We start from the raw sequence: 26,293 nt of genomic DNA, 5'->3' as shown, positions 1-26,293 counted from the left end.
ATTGTAGTGGAGATATATTGTGATTGCTGGTGGATAAAAGTGGACACTTGGGTGCTTGTGTCAGACATAACTCTCCTTCCCTTGCTGTCGTTACTGCTCACTAAGAGAAAGCTAAAAGCACTGCTAATGTTGCCTTTCTTTGCGATTTGGCAGGATTTGGAGGAAACCTCTGAAATGTTTGTATCTGGTCACTAAATTATTTCATTTAGTTCTAATGAACACATCTTATGGGAGGCAGTTTAGTTTTTAAAGCACTTAGCTACTTTGGATCAGGTGTCATTCTACCTTCAGCAGCTGCTAAAATACAAGCAGATGGCATGAGATGCTAGTAAGCTAATTAAATTAGTTTAGTATTATTGAAATGTCTCAGATGGAAACTAACTATATAGGCTGTGTTCTGCATGCATGTGTGTATTGCTTATGAGCAATACATTGCTATGGTGCTCATATTCAGTGTGTTTTTCCTCCCAAGCCTTTAAAGATGCTTAACCTATTTTTTTATACTCTGGCAGCAGGGCTGATGGTATAGGGTCACAAATTTGCATGCAAAACATGCAATTTCTTCAAACAGAACCTAGCTTGAACAATGCAGATCAAGAATTAACAATTCACCAGTACAAATGTACAAATACACATGGTGCATAATTGTATTTCTACACCCTTGCATTGCAGTTGCAGGTAAGTTGGTCATTTATGTGTCTCCTCGTGAGTGAAACAATCTGAATAAGAGCGTTTGTTTTTATATCTGTTTTCACTGTAACTGTTTTTCCAGGTGTTCTTGGCATCTTGTTTCATTTCTTTTGCCACTGTAATAAATGTATTTGACTGTACTATTGGTGCCTTGGAGCATCTCTCAGTAAGCAACCAGCTGCTGCATACTGCCCTTTACTACATGATAAAATCCGCACTAAAAGGAAATGCAGCAATCCAGTCTGCATGGCTCAGGGCTGCTGGGATTTGATGAAAGGTTTTCATGGATTGGCTGGGATTCAGAGGCCATCATTTTTTAGCTGTTATCACTGGGGATTTATATTTTTTGCACTTGCATTCAACTAGTCAAAGGAAACACTGGTCTATTTCTGTCTCGTGCTAAAGTAAGAGCAGCCCTTGGAAATGACTAACAGACTGATTAGACGTGTACGGCCAGCTGCTGAGCATGGTCTACTGACTAATGGCTGCACATTTATTTATCTGCAGTGACACCAAGCATGACCAAATAACTTAAAAATGTGCTTGGTGTCTACACTGAAAAGTCATAATTAGTCTAATCTATGTTGAAGTCTGTGTCCACTTGTAATTCTTCATATGATAGCGTTTACAGAAAAATATGGTTGTGTTGGGTTTTTCTTGAGTAAAATAGTAATGTGAGAAACCAGTTTTAAAATGTCTAGGAAAGCTTTTCATGTATAAGTGTTGAGAGTTTTGTGAGCATTGGTTAACCTGCGACAGAAGAGCTTTTTACTGCTGTTACAATCCCATATGGAAAAGATATATATATATTATATTATATTTATATATAAATCTTATAAAGTTTGTATCTGTCTTGTGTGAAACTTGTATGAAAAGCATACAAGAGTGAAAATAGAAAAAAGATCCCTTGAAAAATTATATAATGAAACTTATTGGATTCCATATGGGATCGCTTTTTGTGTGACCTTATTTGTATGATTGATGGAGTGCAAAGTTATTAGCTAACTTGCTGAAACTTAAGTTTCATCAGTAGACTGTAAACAATAGAACCAGGCACCTACCAATTAGCATTCGGTAGCAAATAAAATACTCAAATTTCACTAATCAAAATTGGAGCACAGACTTTTTTGACAGCTGTCTGTATTTTTGGTCAAACAATTGCAATAAAAATGTTCCAAAAGCCATTAGGACTACAAACAAGGATAAATTTGGTCCAAATTTCATGACTCAAATTAGCTGAGGTAAAGCCAAGAAGACAGCTACTGTTAGCAAAGATTAGGCCTTTACAAAATTTGAATTCCTTTTGTAGCCAATATACAGTTGTTGTGACTCTTATGGTTAGCTTTATAGACAAAAATTGCTATGTGTTGTTGTGAAGTTTAACATGGGCACCTAGCATGCAGATTTATACTTGGATGTTAATTCTACAGGGATGTTATAACCCCCTCTTAAACCCTATGGCGTAACTTACACCATAATCTGATGTGCGCCTCTCTTGAAATGTAATTGTCACCTTGTCACCACCTTCTTTTATATGTGGCAAATCAACAAGGTAACTAACCCATAAAACAACACACGCATGAAAGCTGGTAACAAGTTCAGCCAATTATGTAGGTTACATTGTAATGTAGGCTCTACAAGGATTGCCTGCAGAAGCCTAAATCAGAGAAAACCCACTTTAAGTGGCCAATACAGCTTTTGGCAGTTTTTTTTTCTTTCTTTTTATTAGCTCAAGAGTTGATGCCTGCTTTTATTGCTATTAGTTGGATTGTGTGACTGAATTTTTTTAAGGTATTAGTTAAACTGATGGAAGTAACACGAATCCAGAAACAAACACACTGCTTTAAAGCAGCAGTCCGGCAGCTCTTATGTTCTGCAAGGTAAAATTATAGCTTTTGTAAAAAAGAGTCTGGTGCTTTTTACAATCAGTTATCCATCAGAAAGAACCGTCTGGCAACATAGCGGTGAAAATAAAATGCAGACTTAAACTGATGAATTGAATTTACTTTTTTATAGATTTCTGTCTCTGTCCTCGGCAGTACATTCTTTAGCTTTGGTCCCTACGATAAGTAGCTGATAGTGTAAACTACAACACAATTTAAAACACAGAAACAAGCAAACAAAAAAAATCAAACCAACCCATAAGCATTTATGTTTGCTCTTGCTGCTAACAACAGGACATTTTGTATCCATTGCTAGCGGCTGATGCATTTTTGTTAATGGCATGATACTCACTTCTCTTGCACTCACCTCAGGAGAAGTGAGCAGTGAAGGAATGGCATTATGCACGCTTTCAGGTCAACAACTGCTCGGTAAAGTTCTTACTCTCTTGTAGAGCTAGGTGGGAACCTAGTTGCTGAAGGAACTGAAGTAATTAGCTGACAAATCATTTCGGCACGACTAATGCTACCACTGCTCGCAGATTCTCATTCTGAGTTGTTTTAATCACTGATATTTATTCACATCAATGGGCTCTCACTTAGCGAAATGATTCTCTAATCTCGAGCGACTGATTAAATTACCTAAGCCTGGGAATAAGAAGAAAAGCACAAACAAAATGAAACTTTCCCCCCTGAAGAATTGCAAATCATGGCCTGTAGACACCCACCCAGAGCGAAAGATGATATTCCAATCAGTTTGCCTTTGACAGGTTTTAAAAGGAGAGCCCTCCTTTTTCCCTTAAATTTGTTATGTCAGCAACTGTTAGTTGGGAAATGAGGCCTGAGCTCTTCCTGGTTTAGCCTGTAGCTGATATAATGGCGTAATGGAGCCTCTTCACTCCACACAAGACTGGGAGAGGATGAAAGCATTTGCTATGCCTGGCAAGCCACCTCTTAGCTGAAAAAGCAGTGATGCTGAAATGAATTGTGAAGCTTGATATATGGATGGAATATAGACAATATTTATTATATGGGAAAACTATAAAACAAACTATTTCCATGTTTTCCGAATCTCCATTCAGCAAAATAACAACCTCTTTTCCTGAAAAGTGTACTAATAGACTATTTTATAGTCCTAGCTTGTAATATTTCAGTTGTAAAAGTCCAGTCCTTAAGACATGGTGCCAACACTCTGTGGGAACACCAAGTGAGTCGTGACATCTTCTTGTTTTTCCTCTGTGCTTTGATGCATTTGGGCATCCCAGCTTTACCTATAAGCAGAAATCAGTACTTGGAAACCCATGTGGAGTCGTTTCTCTTTATCCAGAGACACTCACTAACTGGGGAGGCTTTTGCATGTTGATGGGCCCTCTCTCACACTTCCATCTTACAGAATAGCCTTGATATTGATGTGGCTCTGTAGCCTGTTTTGGTCTTCTAGCCACAGATTGCATTGAATCCAAGCTCAGTTTACTTCAGCTTCTTGCATTCAAAGATCTACCATACCGTTCCATCCCATATTCTCTGGAGGTTGCAAAACATATTAGGAAACCCTGATAGTGAAGTTTTTTCTGAAGGTCTCCATCTGCCGTAGCTCAGCTCTCTCCGATCTCAGCTTTTGTTCTTCCCTTGTCTGAGTGATGACCTTCCCGCCTACTCTTGCTGATAGTTTCTCAGGCAACACAAGCCTTTATCTCTGAGACAGACTGCCCTTGTTTCACGGCACACTTTGGCTACAGCGTTGCAGTGCTTGAGCACCAGCTTTGCCTGCTTCTAATGGGGTTCTCTCTAGCTCTAGGGTGCTTTTGCCAAAAAGCCCTATCACCAAATTTTCCACCATTGTTTCATATAGAGTACACTGCCAAACAAGGCATGGATGTAATCAAAATCACTTACATCATAGCACCAACTTGCAATTAAGTGTTGTTCTGTTGATAGAGTTATTATTGGTCAGCTATAAAGATCAAAAAAGCTATGCCCATCACAATGTTTAACAGGCTGGACCTGGTTTGAAAAGATCATGCGGCAGGTTTGAAAACAGATTAATCCACAAGTCAAACAGCTTCCATAAAATGATTTTACAGTCTGTGCATTGCTTCGAGTTCAAGGCTCTTATCAAGGCTTCTGAAAAGTAGTGTTACAATCTTAAACACTCATATAATAAGTGTAACGTAACATATCTTATGTGTTGTTAAATGCTGTAAGCAGGAGCCCATTGATGTGAATTTGTATTTGTATATATAAGTCTACCTCTAATAAGTCAAATCATTTTTTAGGACTCAGGGTGAATATAATTCATGCGTACTTCCTGTTTTGAGGTGTCCCTAGGTTTTAAGAACAAGGCACATTTGGAGCCCTGTGTTGAAGATGTGCAGAAATGAGATGGATGTTCTTGAAAAAAGAATGCAGTTGCAATTACATTTTCTAATTGGGGTACCTTGCACGATGGTGCGCTCAAATAAGTACAGCCTTTTCTCACATCGTGCAGATTAACACACATAAAGCACAAACGCATCGATGCACACAGCAGCAGTTCTAAATATAGGACAGCTTCAAGTCCTGCAGGTCCCATCTAGCTCCGATCTAGCCCTGCCCGCCCTGTCTTTGGTCTTTATAAGAATCTGCCTCTGGCAATGTTTACAGGCTGCTGCTAGTGTCCCAGCATCCACCTGGGAATGTGTTATCAGCTGAGCTGTTAACTACCCGCCTGCTTCTGCTCTGTCACCTTTAACCCGCTGTCAGTCTAGCTAACACTGAGGAAGTGTCACCTTTATTTAGCTGCAATGGTGCTGTAACATAGACAGAAATTTACCTTTTAGCCAGTCTTATTTATATGAGATTACCTGTCCACCTATATTGTCCCTGAGAGCCACTGACAATAGTGACCTTTCAGTAGTTGTAGGCTTGATAAGATTGGGGTGCTGTGGGCCTCAGTAGGTGGTGGCTGTTAGTTCCATCAGCTCTCCTCCCCTTTCACAGCAAGCACTGTCTTTCCTTTTCAAAGCTGTCAGGGCAGAGATGGCAGTAACAGAAGAAATGCGACCCCATCCCCCTCTTCACATTGCATCCGTTAGATTCACGTGCTCTTTCCATGTTAGCAATTTTGCAGATGAACTGCAATTTACACATATCTGTAACAAAATATGTGTTAATGCCTTGTTCAATTTCACTTATAAAAGATTTTCCTGTGAAGAGATATTTCCTTGACATATGGGTTTAGGTCCGTTGTATTCTCTGGATTTAGCAGGAGGGGGAAAGCACATAGCACACATACAATAAAAATGCAGCGTCAGACACTGACAGGCTGAGCTGCTGAATTTCCAGGCTGTTCTTTTGGGATTGCAAGAATCAGATGTCGCTTGCACCGCAGTCCAGCAGTACCCAGATCTCTGAGCATTTTGACAGGCAGCACAAGACCAGCAGCAGCAGGGAAAGAAGGGAAAGGAAAGCACATAGGATCATTCATAACTGTGGCTGTGGATAAATCTGTTTTGGGGGGTTTTTTGCTCTTGGACAATGAAAAAAATACTCTGGTTCATGATATTTCCTGCCACAGGATGCTCTCCATCATTTAAGAGTCTCGGCGTGGCAGAGTACTGCTGTGCTTCTAATGCAGACATTCTGCTGCAGCTGGTGGCAAAGTCTGATTATGTGCTCTACTAAACAGGAACTCTGGGTTATGTAGTAGGGTGGCTGTTCAGTGGCCAACACTGGTAGCACACCACACTTGACAGTTCACCATTTAACACACATCTGAATATATTACAAACTGATAACACATTTCAGTAATGAAAACAATATTCCATTAATTGCATGACTAAGCTTCTAAAATTTATTGCCTTTTTTTCAATGTACAGACCGTGACCACGGGTGTCTGTGTCAGTCTTTTCCATCCTGTGTGTTACTTACTACACCCCTCCCCTGCTTCTAATGGCTGCACCATGACTTCACCTCATTCTCTCTTAGAAAGGATTGCTGGAAGGGGCGAAGAATCAATATGGCAAAGCCTGAAAGACAAGGCCTGTTAATGTAATATAAGTGAGTGAAATACCATAAGGCACAGAGAGGTCAGGTCTGGCACGCATCCCATTAGCAGGAGACCAGAGGAGTTTAAAGCACTGTTATCACAAATAGAATCGGGAGCTCAGCTGGTGAGACCAAGTGGCTGTTAGTGATAAAATCAAAAATTGACTGTGATACATTACCCCTCTCAAGAACACCATGCTATATGCGTTGCATATTTTATGGTAACCTGCTTCTGTTGGGGCACTATTTCATGTTATTTTCAAGCTTGTCATATTGAAAGTCACTTAACCCAATAAGGGACATATAGTTGGAAAAAGCATTGCCACATTTTCAAATAACTGAATGATTTTTTAGACAGAGAGAAATATAAAATATTTTAAAAAACTTATATTATTACAGCGCAGCTCCTGCTCCTGCTGTGCATTGAAATATTAGAGATCACAGGTTTCTTCTACAATTTTGCAATGTTTTTATCGACAGTCTCTTGTCCTGTATATTCGTTTGGCAAACTGAAGTATTTTTACTTCAGTTTGCCAAAAGTATTTTCTAGAGATTTAGTTTGTCTTGAATCCGCTATCAACACAAACTGATACGGTATGTGTGTGCCACGAAAACTGTAGCGTCACATTTTCTCACCAGTTTTAATGCTCATGTAAAACTCAAGAATTTTACAGTTTAACAGCGCCTTGGTGAGACAGGGCTGATTTTTATTTTTCACTGTAAAACTCACGCACACCACACCGCTGGGTGGAGAGGTTTGTGGCTCCCCAGGTGCAACTGTGCTACAAAAAACACCCCATCTCAATTAGGCTGCAGACCTCATAGTGGGAACGGGGCTGACTGGTGAGTCACAACATCAAATCTGACAAGAATGAGACATTTTGGCTGAGAGACTAACTGAAGGAGTGAAACATGCAGAAGCACAGTGCATGAAAAAGACATCAGCCATTTCCACTATATCCTTGTGTCAGCTAATATAAAACTCTCATTCATTATTGATGTAAGAAAGACACAGATTTCTCTGCTTATCTTTACTCTGGGGCAAATTTTAGGTGAACAGATGTCAGGCCTGCCGAGGCACTTTTCAAATATTGTAAATGAGTTGCGTTATCTCTCGTTTTGATCCTGCGCACCGAAAAATGTTCTGGATGTCTCATTTCAAGACAGAGCTGTTCTTTATCACTGTTGTTGTCATTTTTTTTGGCCCACCCAGCTTAGCCTTTCCTGAGGCATCAATTTAAGATTAGCTGTTTGAAATGTGCAGCTTGACCATGGCACATCTACACCAAAAGCTATAATGTGAATGAACCTGCGATAACAGTGAAAGCACTCAATTAAACAAATGACCCAAGCTCATGTATTTAATTTGGGATTCTAGAACAATAGAAAGCAGCAGCTTACTGATTTTGGTAATTCATTATTAAGGGTGGCACAGTGGTGCAGTGGTTAGTGCTGTCACTTTATAGCAGGACGTTCCTGGAGTTTTAATGCAGTGGACAGCCGGGGTGGGTGTCCCCCTCCCGCATGCTTGTTATGTTAACTGGTGATTCGAAATTGGCCGTAGGTGTTAATGTTAGCATCTCTGTTTTAGCCTTGTGATACACTTGTCACCTGTTCAGGGAGCAATACTGAGATACTCTCCTGCCTCTTTATGATCCTGAATTGGATCAGTGTTTAAGAAAATGGATGCGTCATTAACATTGGATGTACTGAGAGTGGGCTGAGCAGTAATAGCAAAGGATGTGTGTCATAATGGAAAAAATAAATTAATAAATAAAAATAAAAACAATTGCCCCGAACAGCTAATTGTAACCAAATGAGCGCCCACACACAGTTGTTATGCTGTATTCCCATAAACTAGTTCAACTAGTAATCGGAAGGTTGGTGGTCCGATCCCTTGCTCCAGTCTGCATGCCAAATATCCTTGGGCAAGATACTGGCTGCTCTCCGATGCATCCATCAGAGCGTGAATGTGTGTAAATGTTAGAAAGCACTTAGGCTTGAATGGATGTGAATGAGGCATGTGCATGTTGTATAAAGGTCTTCAATTGCTCAGGTAGAGTAGAAAGGTGCTTTATAAGAACCAATCTATGTACCATTTACAATAAACAACAGCTTCACCAGTGTCGCAGTATTTTTTAGTAATAGTAGCTTTTTTGTTTACAACTTTTACTTTATTTATATTCTGTTTCTTGTGATAAATTAGATACTTGCTAAAAAAAAAAAAAGGCCTCTCAGTAATTATCCAGTACCTTAAATTTAATTATCTAAATTTAGAGTTTTCTTTGTTCCGCTTCCAGCATCTGCAGCTGAAAGCGTGCGTGAGCCGATGTTGCCCACATCTTTGTTATGTCATTAATTATTTATGACAGCTTGCCAGAGCTCAAAGACAAAACCACATTCAATAGAGTGTTTTTCAGTATTTTAGCAACACCAAGTCAAGTTGACTGTCCTTATGTTTGCGAATCCAGTGCGACTTGAGTCCGAGTCCCAAGTCTACAGCCTCACAGTTCATTCACTCAAATTGAGTCATTGAAAGCAACGCCTTATGTGACTCCACAGGGAGCATAAGACCAGCATGTCACTTGACTCAGCAACAGTTGTTCCTGAAGTGAAAATCTGAAAGTTTAATAATAAAATTAAAAATAAAAATTTGGGGAGCTTACCAGATCTCTGTAACGTGCTCATATTTTCTGTCCAAGGCACAGCAGTTCAAGGTGGCATTACTTGCTTCTAATCTCACTGAACTGTTGTGGCCCAAATTACATTGTAGGAAATGTATGTGGCAGCGCGTGACATGGAGGAAGACTGTGTGAAATGAGAAATATATGTGTTCCTGCTGTATCAGTGTTGATTGTTTCCATGTGCCCTCGAGGTCTGATAAACATATCAAATTTATTGTGCTATTTGTCATTGTGTTTACTACAGTTCTCTGTGTATTACCACCACCAACTGTTATCTGGCTGTATACAATAAGAGCAATATGCCGTGCAGGTCCTGTCTGGTTCCTCATGAGCGTACGTGCACCTCGTCAGTTGCCATGACATTCCAACAAAACTGGCTAAATACCTATATTCCTATGCAACCTAAACAAGTCATTATTAACAGTAATAATAATGATAATATTTCACATTTAAAGCATTGCAGTACCTAGTGGGATTCAACTGACTTGCTTTTCTCTGGTTACCAATAGCTGGACAACCTGGATGAGCAGGCTGCACAGATCAGACGAGAGCTGGATGGTCGTCTTCAGATGGCAGACCAGATTGCCAGAGTGAGTCAGACTCAGCGGGGGAATTCATGCTTTGTTATATAGTTAATATGTTGCCAATATGGTGTAACTTTTATAAACATCGTAGTGGAAGAGAGTAGTGTATGGGCCGTATTTACAAATGTTACTGTATTTACTTTACACATAATTAGCATTGCTATAGGAAACTAATTAAACTGAGGTAAATGAACCTTTCTTTGATATTTTTTATCATTTTTATTTTACCCGACTTGTAGTTCTCTTCTGAGCCTTTTTATATTTTTGTCAACAGGGTGGAAAGTTCCCCAAATTTGTATCTAAAGAGATGGAGGCCATGTTCATCGAGGAACTCAAGTCTTCAGTGAATCAGCTGATGGCCAACTTGGAGAGCATGCCTGTGTCTAAGGGCGGGGAGTTTAAACTCCAGAAGCTGAAGCGGGGACACAATACCTCTATCATTGATATGGGCCAAGAGGATGAGAACACGCTGTCCAAATCTGATGTGGTCCTGTCCTTTACTTTAGAGGTAATTAGATACTAGATATAAGTGTGTGATGATCAATATGTGAAAATCACAAGCATTACAAAGTTTTGATGGTTTTGAGATGGAGTACTGTACAAATGTTTTAGGGACTCAAAAGAAGTATTTACAGAAAAGAAACTATTTCCACACATTCACTGCATCCTTAAACCGTTCTAGACTTTTAGAAAGGTTTAGGGATAGACCCTACGGAGATGCATGTGAGAACACAAGTGTCTGATGCAGCTGACATTAAATAGTCTTTAATTTACTTGTTATTAAGTCAGTGTGACGTCTGATTGTGCTAATATGAGAATACAGCAGGTAATAGCCTGTTGAATTAGATACAAGGACGTGTCTTTCAGAGAGTATCTTCTTCCTTTTCGAGCCAGCTATTTATGAATGTCAGAATGAGTCTAGGACTAATCAGACACCTCGATGATGGTATTGTGAAATGGATATCTGACATATAGCCAACTGTCATATAAATGCAAAACTGCATCTGTCTACAACACAACTTTTAATTAATAACTTGTATCAACTACTTGAGACTAAGTATAGAAACACACAGCAGACCTGTTCAGGGGACTGAACAGACGCCGTGCGAAGAGCAGACTGGCATAAACACATACGCACAAAAACCCCCTTTTACCTGCTCCTTAACGGGAAATGTGAGTCATCTTGTTATCGGCTTGTCTGAGATGAGCTATTACCATGGAACAGGGAGCAATCGCACCTCACTTCTTATGATGCGGTGCTATTTTGGAATCAGGAAGTACATAATGTGCAGAAGAATAAGACCCTGCTTTTTCTGTTTGCTCACAAACAATTTGGCACACCACTCTAGAGATTGAAGTCTGAAATTATTTGCACAGGAGCAAAAGAAGTATGTGTTTTTGTGAGGTGGCACTGTGATAGGTCTTTGGTAAAGCACCAAGTTTATTTCCAATCGCTGAAAGAATTCACCTCTTCAGAAACTCAAGGTGGAATCACTTGTGATACACAACAAGTCCCTTGATTCCCTGCGTTGAGTACATAGAAAGATTTTCATGCACCGTTCAAAAAAAAATTATATCAGAGTACATCATCAAGTCAATTACATTTCTGGAATATTGATCTGATCAGTTAAGTAGCAGAGGGGGTTGTTAATCAGTTTCAGCTGCTTTGGTGTTAATTAAAGTGATGGACACTATATTTTCCCTCCTCTTGTTTTCTTACAGTTTATTTCCTAGTTTTGCATTTGATTAAGGCCAGTGTCACAACTGGCAGCATGAGGCGATACTTGGGCCATGTAGAGGTTGCACAGGTAGTCCAGCTCCTCCAGAATTGCACATCCCAGATCCCGGAGCAGATCCAGCCGCACACCGTCTGCTGTTTAGGAGCATGCCGCAATGTTGTTAGGCCATGCAAACTATCATGTTGGTGCTGCAATGCTGCAATGAAATTTGAGCACAATGGACTAGCCTGCTGCAGCATTTTTGGCTTTGGTTATTGGGTGTTTTTAAATTCAACCCCTTGTTGATCATTTCCATTTTCATCAAACCATGTGGCATCCTTTTCTTCACAACACGTTATCCAGTCCATATCAGTAAAGATATCTAGCATGATATTTCTCTCATTGAGATCTGATGCATTTTCTAAGAGTTCCTTTAATTTTTTTGAGCACACCACCCCACCCCACCCCCAAACCCCCAAGCAAAATCTGCAAGATGACTAGATAACAAACAGCATAATATACAGGAAAGTTAAAAAATACTTTTGCTAAGTAAACTCTTGTCTTGCCAGCACATATTTCTGCCTTTGGCTCTCCCATTTGAAATTCATGGTTACTATTTAAGAGTTACCTCTGGCAGTGTTATCTCTATATTGTGTTCAGAGTTATTAAAGAGTGAATATAAGACCTGATGTGACAGATTATTCCTACTAGCACTTTCGATGATAGAGAGTTATACTTCACTGGAAGGAAATCTGAAATTATTACAGCCTGTTCCAGTAAAAAAGAAAAAAATCAACTACAATCTCCATTTTTGTACAACGAGGGCACTGGCCGTAAGCTAAAATCGTCTTTGTGGCTGGCATACTGTTTCGAAAAATTACTGCCTAGAACTGCTAGCTGCTCATAAGATGCTGACTTTTTAAACTCCGTTCAGAGATAAATCACTTTACATCAGTAACCTCCACTGAGGTGTCTATGCTTCCCAGGTGGTGATCATGGAAGTGCAGGGCTTGAAATCACTGGCTCCAAACAGGATTGTTTACTGCACCATGGAGGTGGAGGGAGGCGAGAAACTCCAGACTGACCAGGCAGAGGCATCCAAGCCAACGTAAGAGCCGTAGCATGCACCTGCATGGTTTTCCACATGCATATATGTGAATGACAAATACCTTAATAATGTAACTCAGTAGAGCGTAGGCACAGATGCCTACTGAGGAATCTCTGAAGACAAACCTCTGGTTTAATGGAAGATGAATGTTAATGAAGTGTTAATAATTGATTTTTGTTGTTTCCTTTAGATGAGCCATCTGTGGTATTGAGCTTTGCGATCAAAACTATGTAATGCTAACACGAAGTGTAATGTAAGATCCATGCTGAACCACACTTTGAGAAATTAATTGGCTCTGAGAAAAATACTCTAAACATATGCTGTAAAACTCTCCCACAACCCAGTGGCTTCTTGGTGTTCTCTCTAGTGTTCCTCATTCTCTTTCACAGGCACTTTGTATGTAAATGACTGCATTAAAAGGAAATGGAAAAGCACTGTGAAGTTTACCAAAACATGAGTTTGCTTATTTTCTTATTTGAAACCTTTTTTCTTTTTTTGGACCAGGGCAGAAAATTCAGATCTCAAACACCTATATATGGAAAATACCTGAACTTAATGATGATGATATGATTTGCAGCAGTTGTTGGGGTATTATCTAGAAATGCAACATTCAAACTTAGGCTTTCGTTCCTGGTTCAGTGAGATAGAGAGAGAGAAAGTGAACAGCAGTTGAGGAAGATAGAAAGCGAATGAGAAGTGCAAGCATCAATAGCGAGAACAAGAGATATATTTTTAAACCTATTTTTTGATATTTTTTTATTCATAGCAGTCATTTTAAAGCACACACAACCTTTACATAACCCTGTGAAAAAGATTCTCAATAACTAGACTTTGTGTGAATGCAGAGCAGAGACATAGACCGGCTTGTCTTGCAATTTTGATGAAGTCTTCTTCAGACTCTGTACACTTGTACTGGCTTGGGGAGGGGGACTGCACATTTAGAAAATAAACAGTGGAACAGGGAAACGCTGTATCCTGGCATTCACGTTATGCTTCGATGCATACCGCTTATGTTTTTGAAGACAATCATCGGGATTGATGGGCAGCAGCAAGTCTAGAGTCTGTGGGAGCTCTAGGCAAAAATTCTCACTATGTTATAAATTATCTATCTACTCGTTATTATCTGCGCCATTCAGAATTGCCTTACCTTTTTCTCCTTTTCCTCTTCTTTCGCCTTTTCCTTTTGTCACTCCCAAATAGACAAAAGAAACAGAGAAATAACCTCCTCTTCATTTTTATTGATTATCTTTCTTTGTATTCAGTAGTTTGTTTAAGTGGTGTCATTCAAGCCAGACTGAGTGAGTGAAGTCGGGAGTGAGTGGACCTGCCAGCTGCACTCTGTTGATGGATCAGGGCGATGTTCAGTAGCTTCCCAACAAGGCATTTTTTAGCTCATTATATTATTGATGTACTCAAATAATATTATTATGTTTATTAGATTTATATTAAATTCAATCTGCGTACTATATATGCTATAGATTCATGTTAGCATCATCATGTATAATGTATAGTTGGGACAAAGGTGTGTATAAGCACAGCTGTGTATCCCATCATTTTTCCAGAGTAAGTAAAAGCAGAAATGCTGTGTTTCTCTTTGATTTTAAATTGGAACTGAAAGTATCAGAGACCACACACTTCTAGTGACCCGTTAGTAATGATTTTGTCTGGGTGGAGGAGGGGGTTGCTTTTGTAGAAGTCTACACATATAAAACCTCCTGCATGTTCCACCTTTAATACAAGTGGGTTTAAGGAACATTTGTCTTAACAGTAAATCTCTAGACTCATGGGACAGCACAGATCTTTATTATTAAAGCTGCTGGAGTAAGCTATAATCTACAGCTGAAACCAACGTTTTTGACTGGTTGAGGGTTGTAAAAATCCCATAGCATGTTAAATACAAAATGGCATAACATAGTTCCCTTCTGTGAAATTCCCCACAGTTTGTACATAACCTAAATCATTCCGTTGCTTCCCTTCTTGTTACCAGTTCATTAGACTCGATTAACAACAATGACGGTGGTGATGAAAAATATATCTGCTGCTAAATATATCTACCCTTTTTCCTCTAATTAACCAGTACTGCACAGTACAAGATACAAGAGAAATGTCCATGAAACATTCATGCAAATTTGAGCTATTTTAAGGCCCAAATGTCTTCCTCTGATCTCCTTAATTTAAGAGCCATTTTATGAAGAGAGACGGAAGGACATGAATGAGGGGACGGATTAGAGGAGAACAAGGCAAGGGTAATGTGTGTGTGTGTGTGTGTGTGTGTGTGTGTGTGTGTGTGTGTGTGTGTGTGTGTGTGTGTGTGTGTGTATTCCAGTATATTCCATATGTTGTGGGGACATAAAGATATTTACAGCTATTGTGAGGAACCCACACATTAAAGTCGCTTTTAGGTTAGGGTAAGCCTCCCAGAAATCATTGTAGTGACTAAAACACAACCGTGTGCAGTTGCTTATATGCAGTACAAACAAGTATATACAAAAAACCTTGCAAAGACCTGTATGAGATAAATGTGTTAATGTACAGACTGCTGCAGGATATTTGCATACAATAATTGGATGTGTTCAGCAGCCATGTGCTCAGACTGACAGTAAACTGACTATTGTGGTTCTGATTTAACTCGGATGAGCAGATAAATGTTTTTGACATTCATTTAATTCTCTCGTAATTCTGTAACTCTGATTTTTTTCATTTGACCCATTTGAGCAAACACATACTTGTATCATATTTTGTAGGAGGGTAGCGCTTGCACGTCCATTAATAGACCTTAGAATAAGCCACAAGGTCACCTTCATGCTGGTACAATGGTTCCATCTGAAATCAACACAGCTCACAGTCACTCCTAACTGTCGGTCAGCAGCTCTTCTTCTCTTCCTCTACATGCTGTGTCTGCAACATCTTTGTGTACATAAAGCGGCAATTAATTATGAATGTTAGAAATTCTTACAAGAAAAAATCCTTTTCTAGACTGGAAACTGACACCATGTTTGTCGTGTCTTGCTGCAGAGTGAGAACTTAGAGCGTGGCATTCATGTTGTGTTGCTAAAGCTTCATGAGGCAGCTTTGGCACGTTAGCAGCTATAGATGACAATGAGAGATAACAGATAACATGTCTCCTATGATTGCAACAAACTGCTTAGTTTCTTGTCATTCTTTTTGCTTGTGCATACCATAGCTGGTGAGATTCCAGTTTGATATTAATGGCTTGCTGTTAAATGATAGCTTATTTTAATATTTTTGCACTCTTGTAAACATTGCCACACTCATGAATGGCAGTTTAAACTAAACATTTCAAAACTAATTCTGCAGAATCAGATATACAGTCTCATACATTACCTTACCTGTCAAAACATGGTGTCAAAACATTAGTATATTAAACAATACATACAGGTGAAGTATCCTAGTGCCATAGCCTAAGGCAAATATGTTGAGTCACTGACAGATATCTAATGAAGCAAAAGCTCTGAGCTATTTCAGAACTAAGCTGTAAGACTTCACTCTCACTCCTCACATCATATACTGTACCAAACACACCCTCACAGTAACACTGCAAAATCCCACATCGCTTCAAGCTGCTTTTGCCGCTCTGGACTGCTTCCTGCTATTTCAGATCCTCCAACACCCGGACATCCATCTGTAGGCTTCTAGGGCATATATGCACAACACTAACCAGTTTTAGTTGGATATAGTTACTTAGAAGTTCAGAAACAGATTCATACTTACATGTATATCTCTTTTCATTTACCCCAACCTGCCTCAACCTGTTTCTTTCTTTCTCAGTTTGGTACCAGGGGTATCTGACCAGTGAGGCCTTTTCCTAAGCACAGTCTCAGACCTAGATCTTACATAGTCTATTGATAAATGGTGCTTTGCTAGTAAATTGAACATATTTGCAGATAGTAATGAGTTTTAAGCCTACATGGGAAACTACATATATAGATATATAGAATAGAATAGAATAGAATAGAATTCAACTTTATTGTCATTGCACATGCACAGGTACAGGGCAACGAAATGCAGTTTGCATCCATCCAGAAGTGCTTTAGTGATATAGATATATTACAATATATATTAGCAATAATATAGATATGTGAGTATATTACAGAAATGGGTCTATTATGGTATGTTATAATGTACACGGTATGAAGTATGTTAGGAATATTCTATAACTATAAGTATGTACAGGCTGTAGTGAGTACAAGCTATGTACAGCTATGTACAGGCTATGAACAGGATATAAATATGAAAATAAGAAAATAAAAAAAACTATACAGAAATCTGAGATATACAGTTATACAGAAATGTGAACTATGCAAGTTATAAACAGTTGTAGGATTAAAAAATTATCGTATGATTATTTACACAGAACTATACAGTAGTGCAGTTAAGATAAGTGAGATATGTGGATAATTTCTACAGAGGCTATATAAAGTGCTAGTGATTGTGAATGGTGGTTCAGTCCATGTTATTATTGTGTGTTTGAGGGTACGGTTGTCCATTGTGTGTGTGTAGGTGGTTGTGGGTGTGTGTATGTCCAGTCCATGAGTTTAACGTGGGTCAGATGTCAGGAGGCAGAGTTCAGGAGTCTGACAGCTGTGGGGAAGAAGCTGTTCCGGTACCTGGTGGTCTTAGTCCGGAGGCTCCTGTATATATATATATATATACTAAGATGTAGTGCGTTGCGTTAACCTCAACTATACTTACTGTTTTAAAACACTCTTTGTATTAGGATATTTTCTTGGCTGATTCCCAACTTTCCTAAGTGTCAATTAGGAAAGTTGGGACCTGTCAATAGTCATTTTTGCCTTTCTTTGCTGTAAATGACAACATATACAAAACAACATCTACTTTCTCTTAATGCAATAAATTATTTTCTCAATAAAACAACTGAAAATATAGTGCTATGCTTTGGGAAAGATGTCCCTGAGGGGACTCCCCCAAGAGATTAATAAAATCCTATTCTATTCTATTCTGCTCTATTTTATTCTATTAAATGAAGATGAGTTGCTGTACAGCCACCTTTATCTCACATATTTTAGCTTAGCAAACAATAGCAGGAGCAATGAATTTATTTAACAAAACAGATGTCAGACACTTACATAATTTTCCAGTATGTGTATAAGTATCAGCAGATACCTTGAAACTGCTTTGATCCTTGTACTGCTCACACTGAGGTGCTGGCTCATGGCTGCCTATAAGCTCTGGATTGCTGAAGCCCCTTTGCCTTTGTTGCTTCTTTAAAATGTCCTTGTTCAGCTGGGTGAGGGTGATTTAAGGGTCTAATTAGGTTTGTTGTTACAAATGTTTGTCTGGTGATTCCTTTGCAGTTTACTTTGGTGAACTTTGTGTCTTCACTTACAGTGAGTAGCTACTACACTAATGGCATGTTAGTGTGTGGCTGCGATGGCTGCAAGTGTGTGTGAAATTATTTGCCTGGCTGCTGTGCACATTTTGCAAATGTTGCACACCCATGAAACGTGGAGAATGCTGGAAATCACATGATTTCAGTGTCTAAGGCTAATATGTAGTCAGTTTACTTACTGTCCTGGTAGAAATGGTAATAACTAAATGACACCTTTGATACCAGTAGATACTGAAGTAAATTAAAGTGTGTTTTCTTTCTTTCTTTCTTTCTTTCTTTTTGTGTTTCAAGTATGCAACTTTCATTGTGACTAGACTATTCCAGTCTGGCTGGAACAAGTCTTGATGGACTATAGATTGATTCACAACTTGTCTAGAGTGTTTACTGCCTCTCTTTGGCTCCAATCCCTCCCGTGGATGAATTATTTACAATACAAATATGAACGAGGACAAGTTTTGTTTTGTTTTTTTAAAGACAGCTAGAAGTTCCTGTTTTGCTCTCCACGTGGACCACTCGGCTGCAACTGATAAATTGATACTTCTCACAATATAAACAGACTACAAATCGACTCGAGAAATCTTCAGTACCAAAAATATTGCAGTTGCAGTTTGTCTCTATATAGATTTTAAGCGTCTTACTTTTGAGTCACAAAAATCAAGTAGAAAAGATACATTGATTTTGACTATCCTCTGGTCTCTGACTGTTTATTTATTTATTGCTGACAGAGAACAACCGTCAGAACAAATAAATTGCGTCTGCTATCTTGTTTGTTTTATCCTGACTTTGACTTACTGTAAGTTCATGCGACTTTGCCATAATCCTTGTTTTTTTTAATTTCTTCAATCAGACCACCTCTATCTTCCTCCTGTGATACAAAAGATTGGAGTGTTTGTGTGCATAAACATTGCATTGTATGCTTCAGTCCCAGGAGGCTAAGCTGAATTTATTTGACTAAAGCAAAAAGCATCTGAAAACGGTTTGATTTTAATTTGAAATTGTTTACTGACATTTTCGGTGTAATTTACATATAAAATACTGCAACTAAGGTGAAATCTGTCTCCCAGACTGACTAGCAATTAAAAATGACAATTGATGGGAACACGGACTTATCGTGGTGTCATGGAAACTAACCTCTGGAGTGCTTTTTGTTGTCTGTTTCAGCTGGGGGACCCAAGGTGACTTCACCACTACACACCCTTTGCCTGCTGTCAAGGTGAAGCTGTTTACAGAGAGTACAGGGGTGCTGGCGCTGGAAGACAAAGAACTGGGCCGGGTACATTTCTGCGTATTATTTTATTAGCGCACTAACACTCTGATGTTGACATAGCGATGAAAATATTGCAAACTTGTGTTTTGATTGTAGAAATACATGCACAGTCACTTAAAGCAGTTTTATTTATGTAGCTGTGCATCATTCTGATTGTAATACGCTCAAAAGAGTCTCCAGGGTCCCGTCACATGACTGCGATTTATAAATAGGGTTTTGTTATTTTGCTCTAGTTCCAGTATTTTTTTTTTACTTTTTTTATTTTTCCATGAGCTCTTTTGAAAGTACAAACGGCTCTCACATTTTGAAATTTTCACATTGTGCTGTATCTGAATTTGACTGCTGCACATCTGTTAAGAGTAGACTGATAAAAAATTCTTGCCTCATTCCTAACAAGAGACTTCCAGCCTTTGAGCATTACTCAAACATGACTCAAACGTGAACAAAGCAGAAACATGAATCGCTTCTTTACCCTGCTTTTTCCTGTCGTGTAAATGTGACAGGTAGTTAAAGAAGGTGGTGTTGCTGGTTTGCGTCGGGGCAGCGGCGCCTCAGACGTCCCTGTAGTGGCAGTGACCTTGGTTCTTTGATCTCCCACTGCAGCAGAGTTGGCAGGCTTCCTCAAAGCTCTTTAACTCAGCAAAGAGAGATTAGACCCCCCTCTTCGGGGAGGGAGAGCAAAGCACAGTTCTTCTTCCTCACTACCTTTTTTTTTAAATTTCTTTTGAAAAGCAAACACACAAAATCACTAATGCATGCAAGCAGACTGATTGACACTGCTCAGTGTTGTACAGATTAAAGATTTACCACCTGGTCATGTATAATTTCTTGTATTTAATGATCTGCTTTTCTGTGAGTGCAGGTTGTCCTCCACCCAACTCCTAACAGCCCCAAACAGTCAGAACTCCACAAAATGACTGTGACCAAGGCCTGCCCTGACCAAGATCTCAAGATCAAACTGGCCATACGTATGGACAAACCACAGAACATGAAACACTGCGGGTAAGCGATCCACTGTCAAGCAACACGTGCAGTGGTGTTCTTATTTTTAATATTCCACATCTTTCCTATAGAACTCCAACTCTGAGCTCCTTGGCCTCATTTCTACTCACCTACCATGGAAAAGTACTGTGAAGTGCATTACTCCCCCTGGTGGATGCCAATGTGTAGTTTAATTTAATCATTTGTAGAAGACGCTAACACATGCAAAGCGTTTGGCATTAATCACATGTTATTCATGTAACAGTTAAAGTGTACTTCTTAAGAATTTGGATCAACTTCTTATTTCTATTTTTTCGTTATTCTGTAGCAAATCCACATAACTTAAGATCAAATATAAAAAACTTTGCTTCAGTGCTTCAGATGGAGTTAGCATTTGTGTTCTTTATGACAGCTTTACTGTGTTCTGTCATCATGTGTGAACAGGTATCTGTGGGCTTTTGGGAAGAATGTTTGGAAGCGCTGGAAGAAGCGTTTCTTTGTCCTTGTGCAGGTAAAAAACAAAACATGTTTTTAAGATCATTGCAGTGTTTCAGGTTTTGGCTTAAAGGTTCCTGTAAGCCTACCAAATCAATATAGAGCACATGTCACTCAGGAGTCCGTGTCGTTGTTTTATATAAAACTAGCATGTCCCAGTTTACAACCCAAAAAGCTTTAACATCCTACATCCCACATTTTTTAACCGCTAATAACAATTAAATAGTAGTTTATTTGGTCTTATTCCCCACTAGTTTGGCCTAGTCACAGTTTGAGAATCACTAGCTTAAAGATTTACATAGAATGATTTTATTTGTGACTGATTTGACTGTAACTTTTTTCTTTTTACAGGTGAGTCAGTATACGTTTGCAATGTGCAGCTACCGAGAGAAAAAGTCAGAACCACAAGAGCTTTTGCAGCTGGACGGATATACTGTGGACTACAGTGATCCCCAGCCAGGTGAGGATTCACACCGGGACATACCTATACTCACACACACATAAACAAATGACACACACAATGTAAATATCTACCAGCTGATCCCCAGCTTTGCGTTATTAGGCTTAGATGGTGGCAGGGCTTTCTTCAATGCTGTGAAGGAAGGCGACACTGTGATCTTTGCCAGCGACGACGAGCAGGACCGCATCCTGTGGGTCCAGGCCATGTATCGCGCCACTGGCCAGTCCCATAAGCCTGTCCCACCCACTCAGGTCCAGAAACTAAATTCCAAAGGGGGTGCCTCAGCCCAAATGGATGCTCCCATTTCTCAGTTCTGTAAGTAGCCCAAAACACAACATAATCACCCAAGCAATAGCAGTTTTCATCCACAAAGCAGCGAAAGCTCTAACCCATAACTGTCTCACGCCATGCGCTCCACACTGCAGTCACAATACGTGCTGATAGAACTAACACACAGGCACGCACGCACATGCATTTATCTCTCACAGATCCCTCCAGCATCTGATGGACTTCCACTCATTGTCACCACTCCCACAGTGTGTAAAGGTGCGATTCCATGCTATTTCATCAGTCTGTTCTCAAGGAACAACCAACCTAAAAAAGACCTTATCATACAGAAGTAGGCCATGGCGTGCAAAGATTTTATGAAGATTAAATAGGTCACCATACATAAGATTTGAACATTCAAGCCTACTGGGGTTGAATTCAGACTGACAGTGCCAGGGTGTGCTGCTCTTGTCCGAACCATAGCCCTGTTTTAATACAGTTGCCAACTCTAGATGGCTGCTGTGAGGGCAGCTGTTATTCTGAGACAGTTTCTCAGATGGTCCTCATGTTGAAAATTTTAACCAATTTGTCACTGTACTTGCACTTCTAAGCAGTCCACAGGTCAGGTAGCAAAGTGAAGGTAAGACTGTCTACAGTAGTGTGGCATCTCTATCACCTTCTATTCTGACCGTCTCTTATGTCCCCTCCCTCCTCATTAAAGAAGGGAAAAATATATATTTTTTCTAACTATAAAATCTAGAAGCAACATCTGTATTTATTCAAGTGGTTACTAATATGCAGTGAGTCATAATCAGTAAGTTCTTATTATTCTTGTGCAAAGGTTTAAACTACCTTAAATTTGCCCATGAGAACACTAACACAAAGCTTATTTACTTACTAAATGTAAAGTCACATGCTGCTTAACAATTCACAATAATAGATCCTGCTATTCAGAACCAAACACGACTTTTTTGTGTGCATCTTTTGACTCTTTGGGCTGAGAATAATTTCTTTTTCAATTGTAATGAGATTTTTTTTTTTCTTAGAATAATTATGTAAATTTAATTGGCTTGAAATACAAATACAAAAAAAAAAAAAACCTCAGGGTTGCAATAATACTATTCAAAAGTGCAAAGCCCCAAGTTTACTCCACTCTTTTATAAAAGTATCAGAAGACATGAATTGGGTCACTCAATGCAAATCCTGTCACATGAGATTCTATGTTGTTTCTCCATCGGTTTTTTTGTCCAGTATGTGATCGTTCTTGTGGTTAGTTGACTCCTCTGATGCCAGCTGTTGCCATTCAAAGCCTCTCACAGTGGCACAGACCTCCTTCCCCTCCCTGAAACATTGTGGCACACCACGCGTACATGTTTCACCCCCTGGTGGTCTTGAATGGCACTGGGACCATAACATACACAGCCCTCCTGACTCTGCTGCAGTGAAAGGATGGAAAAGAAGAGTGCTATGAAGGTTCTGCAGCTTTAGTGCACATCACATAAAATGTTAAACAACACAGGTTTAGTCTGTGCAACAGATTTCTGACATAATACTGCAAATAAATATGATAGAGTGTGAGGACATCCGATCAAAAGCCTTTATTTAAAAAAGAAAACCCCATATCTTGTGTTCTGTCCTTGACTGTAATATTAAAAGGGTTGTTTTCTTGACCTGACTCAGCTCCTCCAGAACACAGAAGACAATTTCTCTCGTGAGGCGTTTCTATTGACTCGGTGCGTTTTTTGTTTTTTGTTTTTTTTTTTGTTCAAAAACAGATGGACTTGTGGAAATTGTAGAAAAAGCTTCTATTTCTGGCTATAGCGGAAATATCAAGCACAACAAAAGGCAATTAGAATCAGACAGTAAAGTGCAGTAGTGACAACAATTACTTGCAAAACGAGTAGAGTGCACCTTTAAGTGTGCTTAAATTTGTTGCTATATTTGTAAGAGGTTGGTGATAAAAACCTGACCTTCATTTCAACCAGCACCTTCATAGTCTCTTTTTCTTCTAAAAACGATTCGGGCCACCTTTTAGAGTTTCCTTTATAATATAGGTGTTTGTGTTTGCCAGTGTCCCTTTTAAGCCTTGTGCTTGCTCTCTAATCAAACAAAGGGACAGTACTTACTGTGTAGCTCTCAACTCTTTAAGTAGCTGTCCATAACCAAGAGTAAACTGCAGTAGAGTGATGAGGATCGTAAGCTCTGTCTCCTTCCTCTGTCTCTGTCTGTCTGTCTCTCTCTCTTGCTCTCTCTTGCTTTCTGTCTCCCTCTTCCTTTCTCTAATATGCCTCAGCATCTGTTGTTCACATATCCTCACATGTACTCACACACCACCACCCACAAACTATCATGTTGGTATAGGTTGTTGTTTTTGAGTTGTGTTTTCTTCTTCATGCTTTGCCTGGACCCTTCTTAAGTAATGCAGCTGCTAGGTCAGGGTCTCTCGTGATTGCTCTCCTCCAGCCTTGTTGCTAGTCTTTATGTTATTCTGGTTTGTCCCTTCTTACCCTGCTGTCTTCTAGCTGGACTCAAGGGTAAGTGCTTCCCTGTAGCCGGCACAGCTCAGATAATCCCCGCCGATTATCTGACAAATGCAACGTCCTTTTCTCTCTTCTTTCCTTCTTCTCCTTTTTTTTCACGTCTCGCTTCATGTCTTAGATATTAGTTGATGACTTTTTGTTTTTAACAACCTCAGCTCTGAGGATGAAAGTATAAGCATCCATTCGTGCCAATATAGGATGCATGTATTTTATTCTAAGGAATTATTATTTGGCTCAGTAATAGTTAAAGTTGATATCATAGTTGTTTCTGCATAATTGCCTTCTCTCTTTATTCTTATTGGTGGAAGGACCCCTCAGAGTAAAGCGATATCAGGCTAAAATGCGACAAAGAAATGATTTCATAGTTTTGTATTACCAAGAATATTTCTTGTAAATGTCTTATCAAACCAAGAGCTGCAAACAACCCGATTCACAGATTAAACTGTAAAAGACTAATGTTTACATGTGTTTCTTTAAAGATAGAGATATGGATAAATTACGATGACAGCCTGTGTATGCAGTTGTTTCCCCAAAGTGTTTATGTTAATTATGCTTTACTTCAGAGGGCTCAATTGCTTTTAATTCTTTTTCTTTGAACTTTTCTTGACGAGAGTTGGCAAATATGTACGCGGAGTATTCTGAATGCCAAAGACAAGGAGTAGCTAATGCCGCCCCGTCTTATGATAAAATACTCCGGACTCCCACTCCCTCCTACAGTAGATGGGCCTGTAGATAGAGGCTAGACCGGTAGCTACACCTCCAGAAAGGAGCAATCTCATTTGATTTCTTTTGACTGCCCTTGTTTGCCTGAATAGGAGAACACCTGTGTCATGTGTCCATACTTTTGTACAAATACAGGAGTTTTCATTCATTTCCCCCATCTCCCAGAGAATGATACAGTTTTGCCTCTGTCGGCTTCATGCTATTTACCCATGTACTTGCACCAAAATTGTATTGCTACCCTATTAGAGTTCTCCGGTAGTGGTATGCCTGTTAGTGTGCTCTGTAGAGATCATGAATACACTGCAACATATTCAAGTATTGTCAACTTGCAAATGCGTAGAGAAGGGAAAAAAAAGAGGAATGCATAAAAAAAATGATCAAAATTGCAAATTTGAAAATGGGTCTGCAGATGTGCATGACATAATTAAAAGCTTTACGAAAAGTCACACTGTTCTCCAGCATGTAATCATTTATAAATGTATGCAAAAGTACTCTCATATTTACTTTGGCAATTTGATTATTTTATCTTGAGAGTTATAGTAATGTTACTATAGCATTGAGTGTTTTCTGGACTTAAACTCCATTTTTATTCCAACTAAAGGAAATGTAGCCCACTCTCTGTGTCTCATAGTTCAACACCAGACACCTTGTGCTCACTCTTTGGATGTTTTCTCAACACCTCACTTCCTTTTTGATGTCTCCCACAGTGTTTTCTTTGTCACCACTTTCCACCATGTTATTGTCAAATTGAAAGATTTTCCGACCAACCAGATCCTTTTTCATCCTGTCATCATCTCTTAACCAACGCTCCACTCATCTGTAACGCCGTTCACTGTCTTCTTTCATAGCGTTACCTTCATACATGATAACTTACTGTACCTGTCTTGTCCCTCCTCTCCTCTTCGCTCTGTTTCCCTGTTTTATTGTCCACATTTTACTTGTTGTCTTACAGGTTTTCTTTCTCAGATTGGAGTAAAAATTTGCTAAAATGTACCTTCCTTCAGGTTCCTTTTTTGGCAAACTTCAGCTAAGTTTTAGCACCCACATTAAACCCTTCCCCTCTTTCCCCTTCACTGACCTGGAGGTTGATAGATGTCACTTGTGCTTTATTCAATATTTTCCTGCCCTACCACGATCAGGTCTCCGCTTCCCTCACCCACCCCCCCAAAATCATCATCACTCATGTCAGTGTCTCTCGGACATGACACCTGTCACTCACACAGAGGACATGGCTGTGCCTCTTATCTATTTTGAAACATCTTCGTCCCCATCATTTTTTCCATTTTTCTCTTTGACAGCTTTAATATTTGCAGAACAAGAAATGACTGTTTTGGTTTAGAGGGTAGAAAAAAAAGATGATCCCACTAATGGTTTCAACACCCATTTTTACATTACTTCCATTCCATGTTTTTCATTTTGTCATTGTTTAATGTTACTAATGTCTTTCTTCATTTAGGGAGCAGGTTTAACATTTTGAAAAGTCCTCTTGTTACAGAGAA

The 26,293-nt window shown here is 39.3% G+C and overlaps 1 protein-coding gene across 6 annotated transcripts in view; it reads left to right on the top strand.

The window, feature by feature from the left end:
* cadpsb (Ca2+-dependent activator protein for secretion b) overlaps positions 1-26,293 on the top strand; it is a 66,439-nt gene that overhangs the window by 17,436 nt on the left and 22,710 nt on the right. For all 6 annotated transcript variants that reach the window (XM_087840845.1, XM_006783102.3, XM_006783101.3 and 3 more), the window contains exons 4-11: positions 9,790-9,870; positions 10,139-10,372; positions 12,569-12,690; positions 19,223-19,334; positions 20,191-20,330; positions 20,754-20,820; positions 21,156-21,264; positions 21,367-21,579. In XM_087840845.1, the coding sequence (XP_087696971.1) occupies positions 9,790-9,870; positions 10,139-10,372; positions 12,569-12,690; positions 19,223-19,334; positions 20,191-20,330; positions 20,754-20,820; positions 21,156-21,264; positions 21,367-21,579 (1,078 nt within the window). The remainder of the gene's footprint in view (positions 1-9,789; positions 9,871-10,138; positions 10,373-12,568; positions 12,691-19,222; positions 19,335-20,190; positions 20,331-20,753; positions 20,821-21,155; positions 21,265-21,366; positions 21,580-26,293) is intronic.

Source organism: Neolamprologus brichardi, chromosome 5 (assembly GCF_056152115.1).
Source record: "Neolamprologus brichardi isolate AB-2024 chromosome 5, ASM5615211v1, whole genome shotgun sequence".
Taxonomy (NCBI): Eukaryota; Metazoa; Chordata; class Actinopteri; order Cichliformes; family Cichlidae; genus Neolamprologus; species Neolamprologus brichardi.
This window is presented reverse-complemented; position numbering and strand designations above follow the sequence as displayed.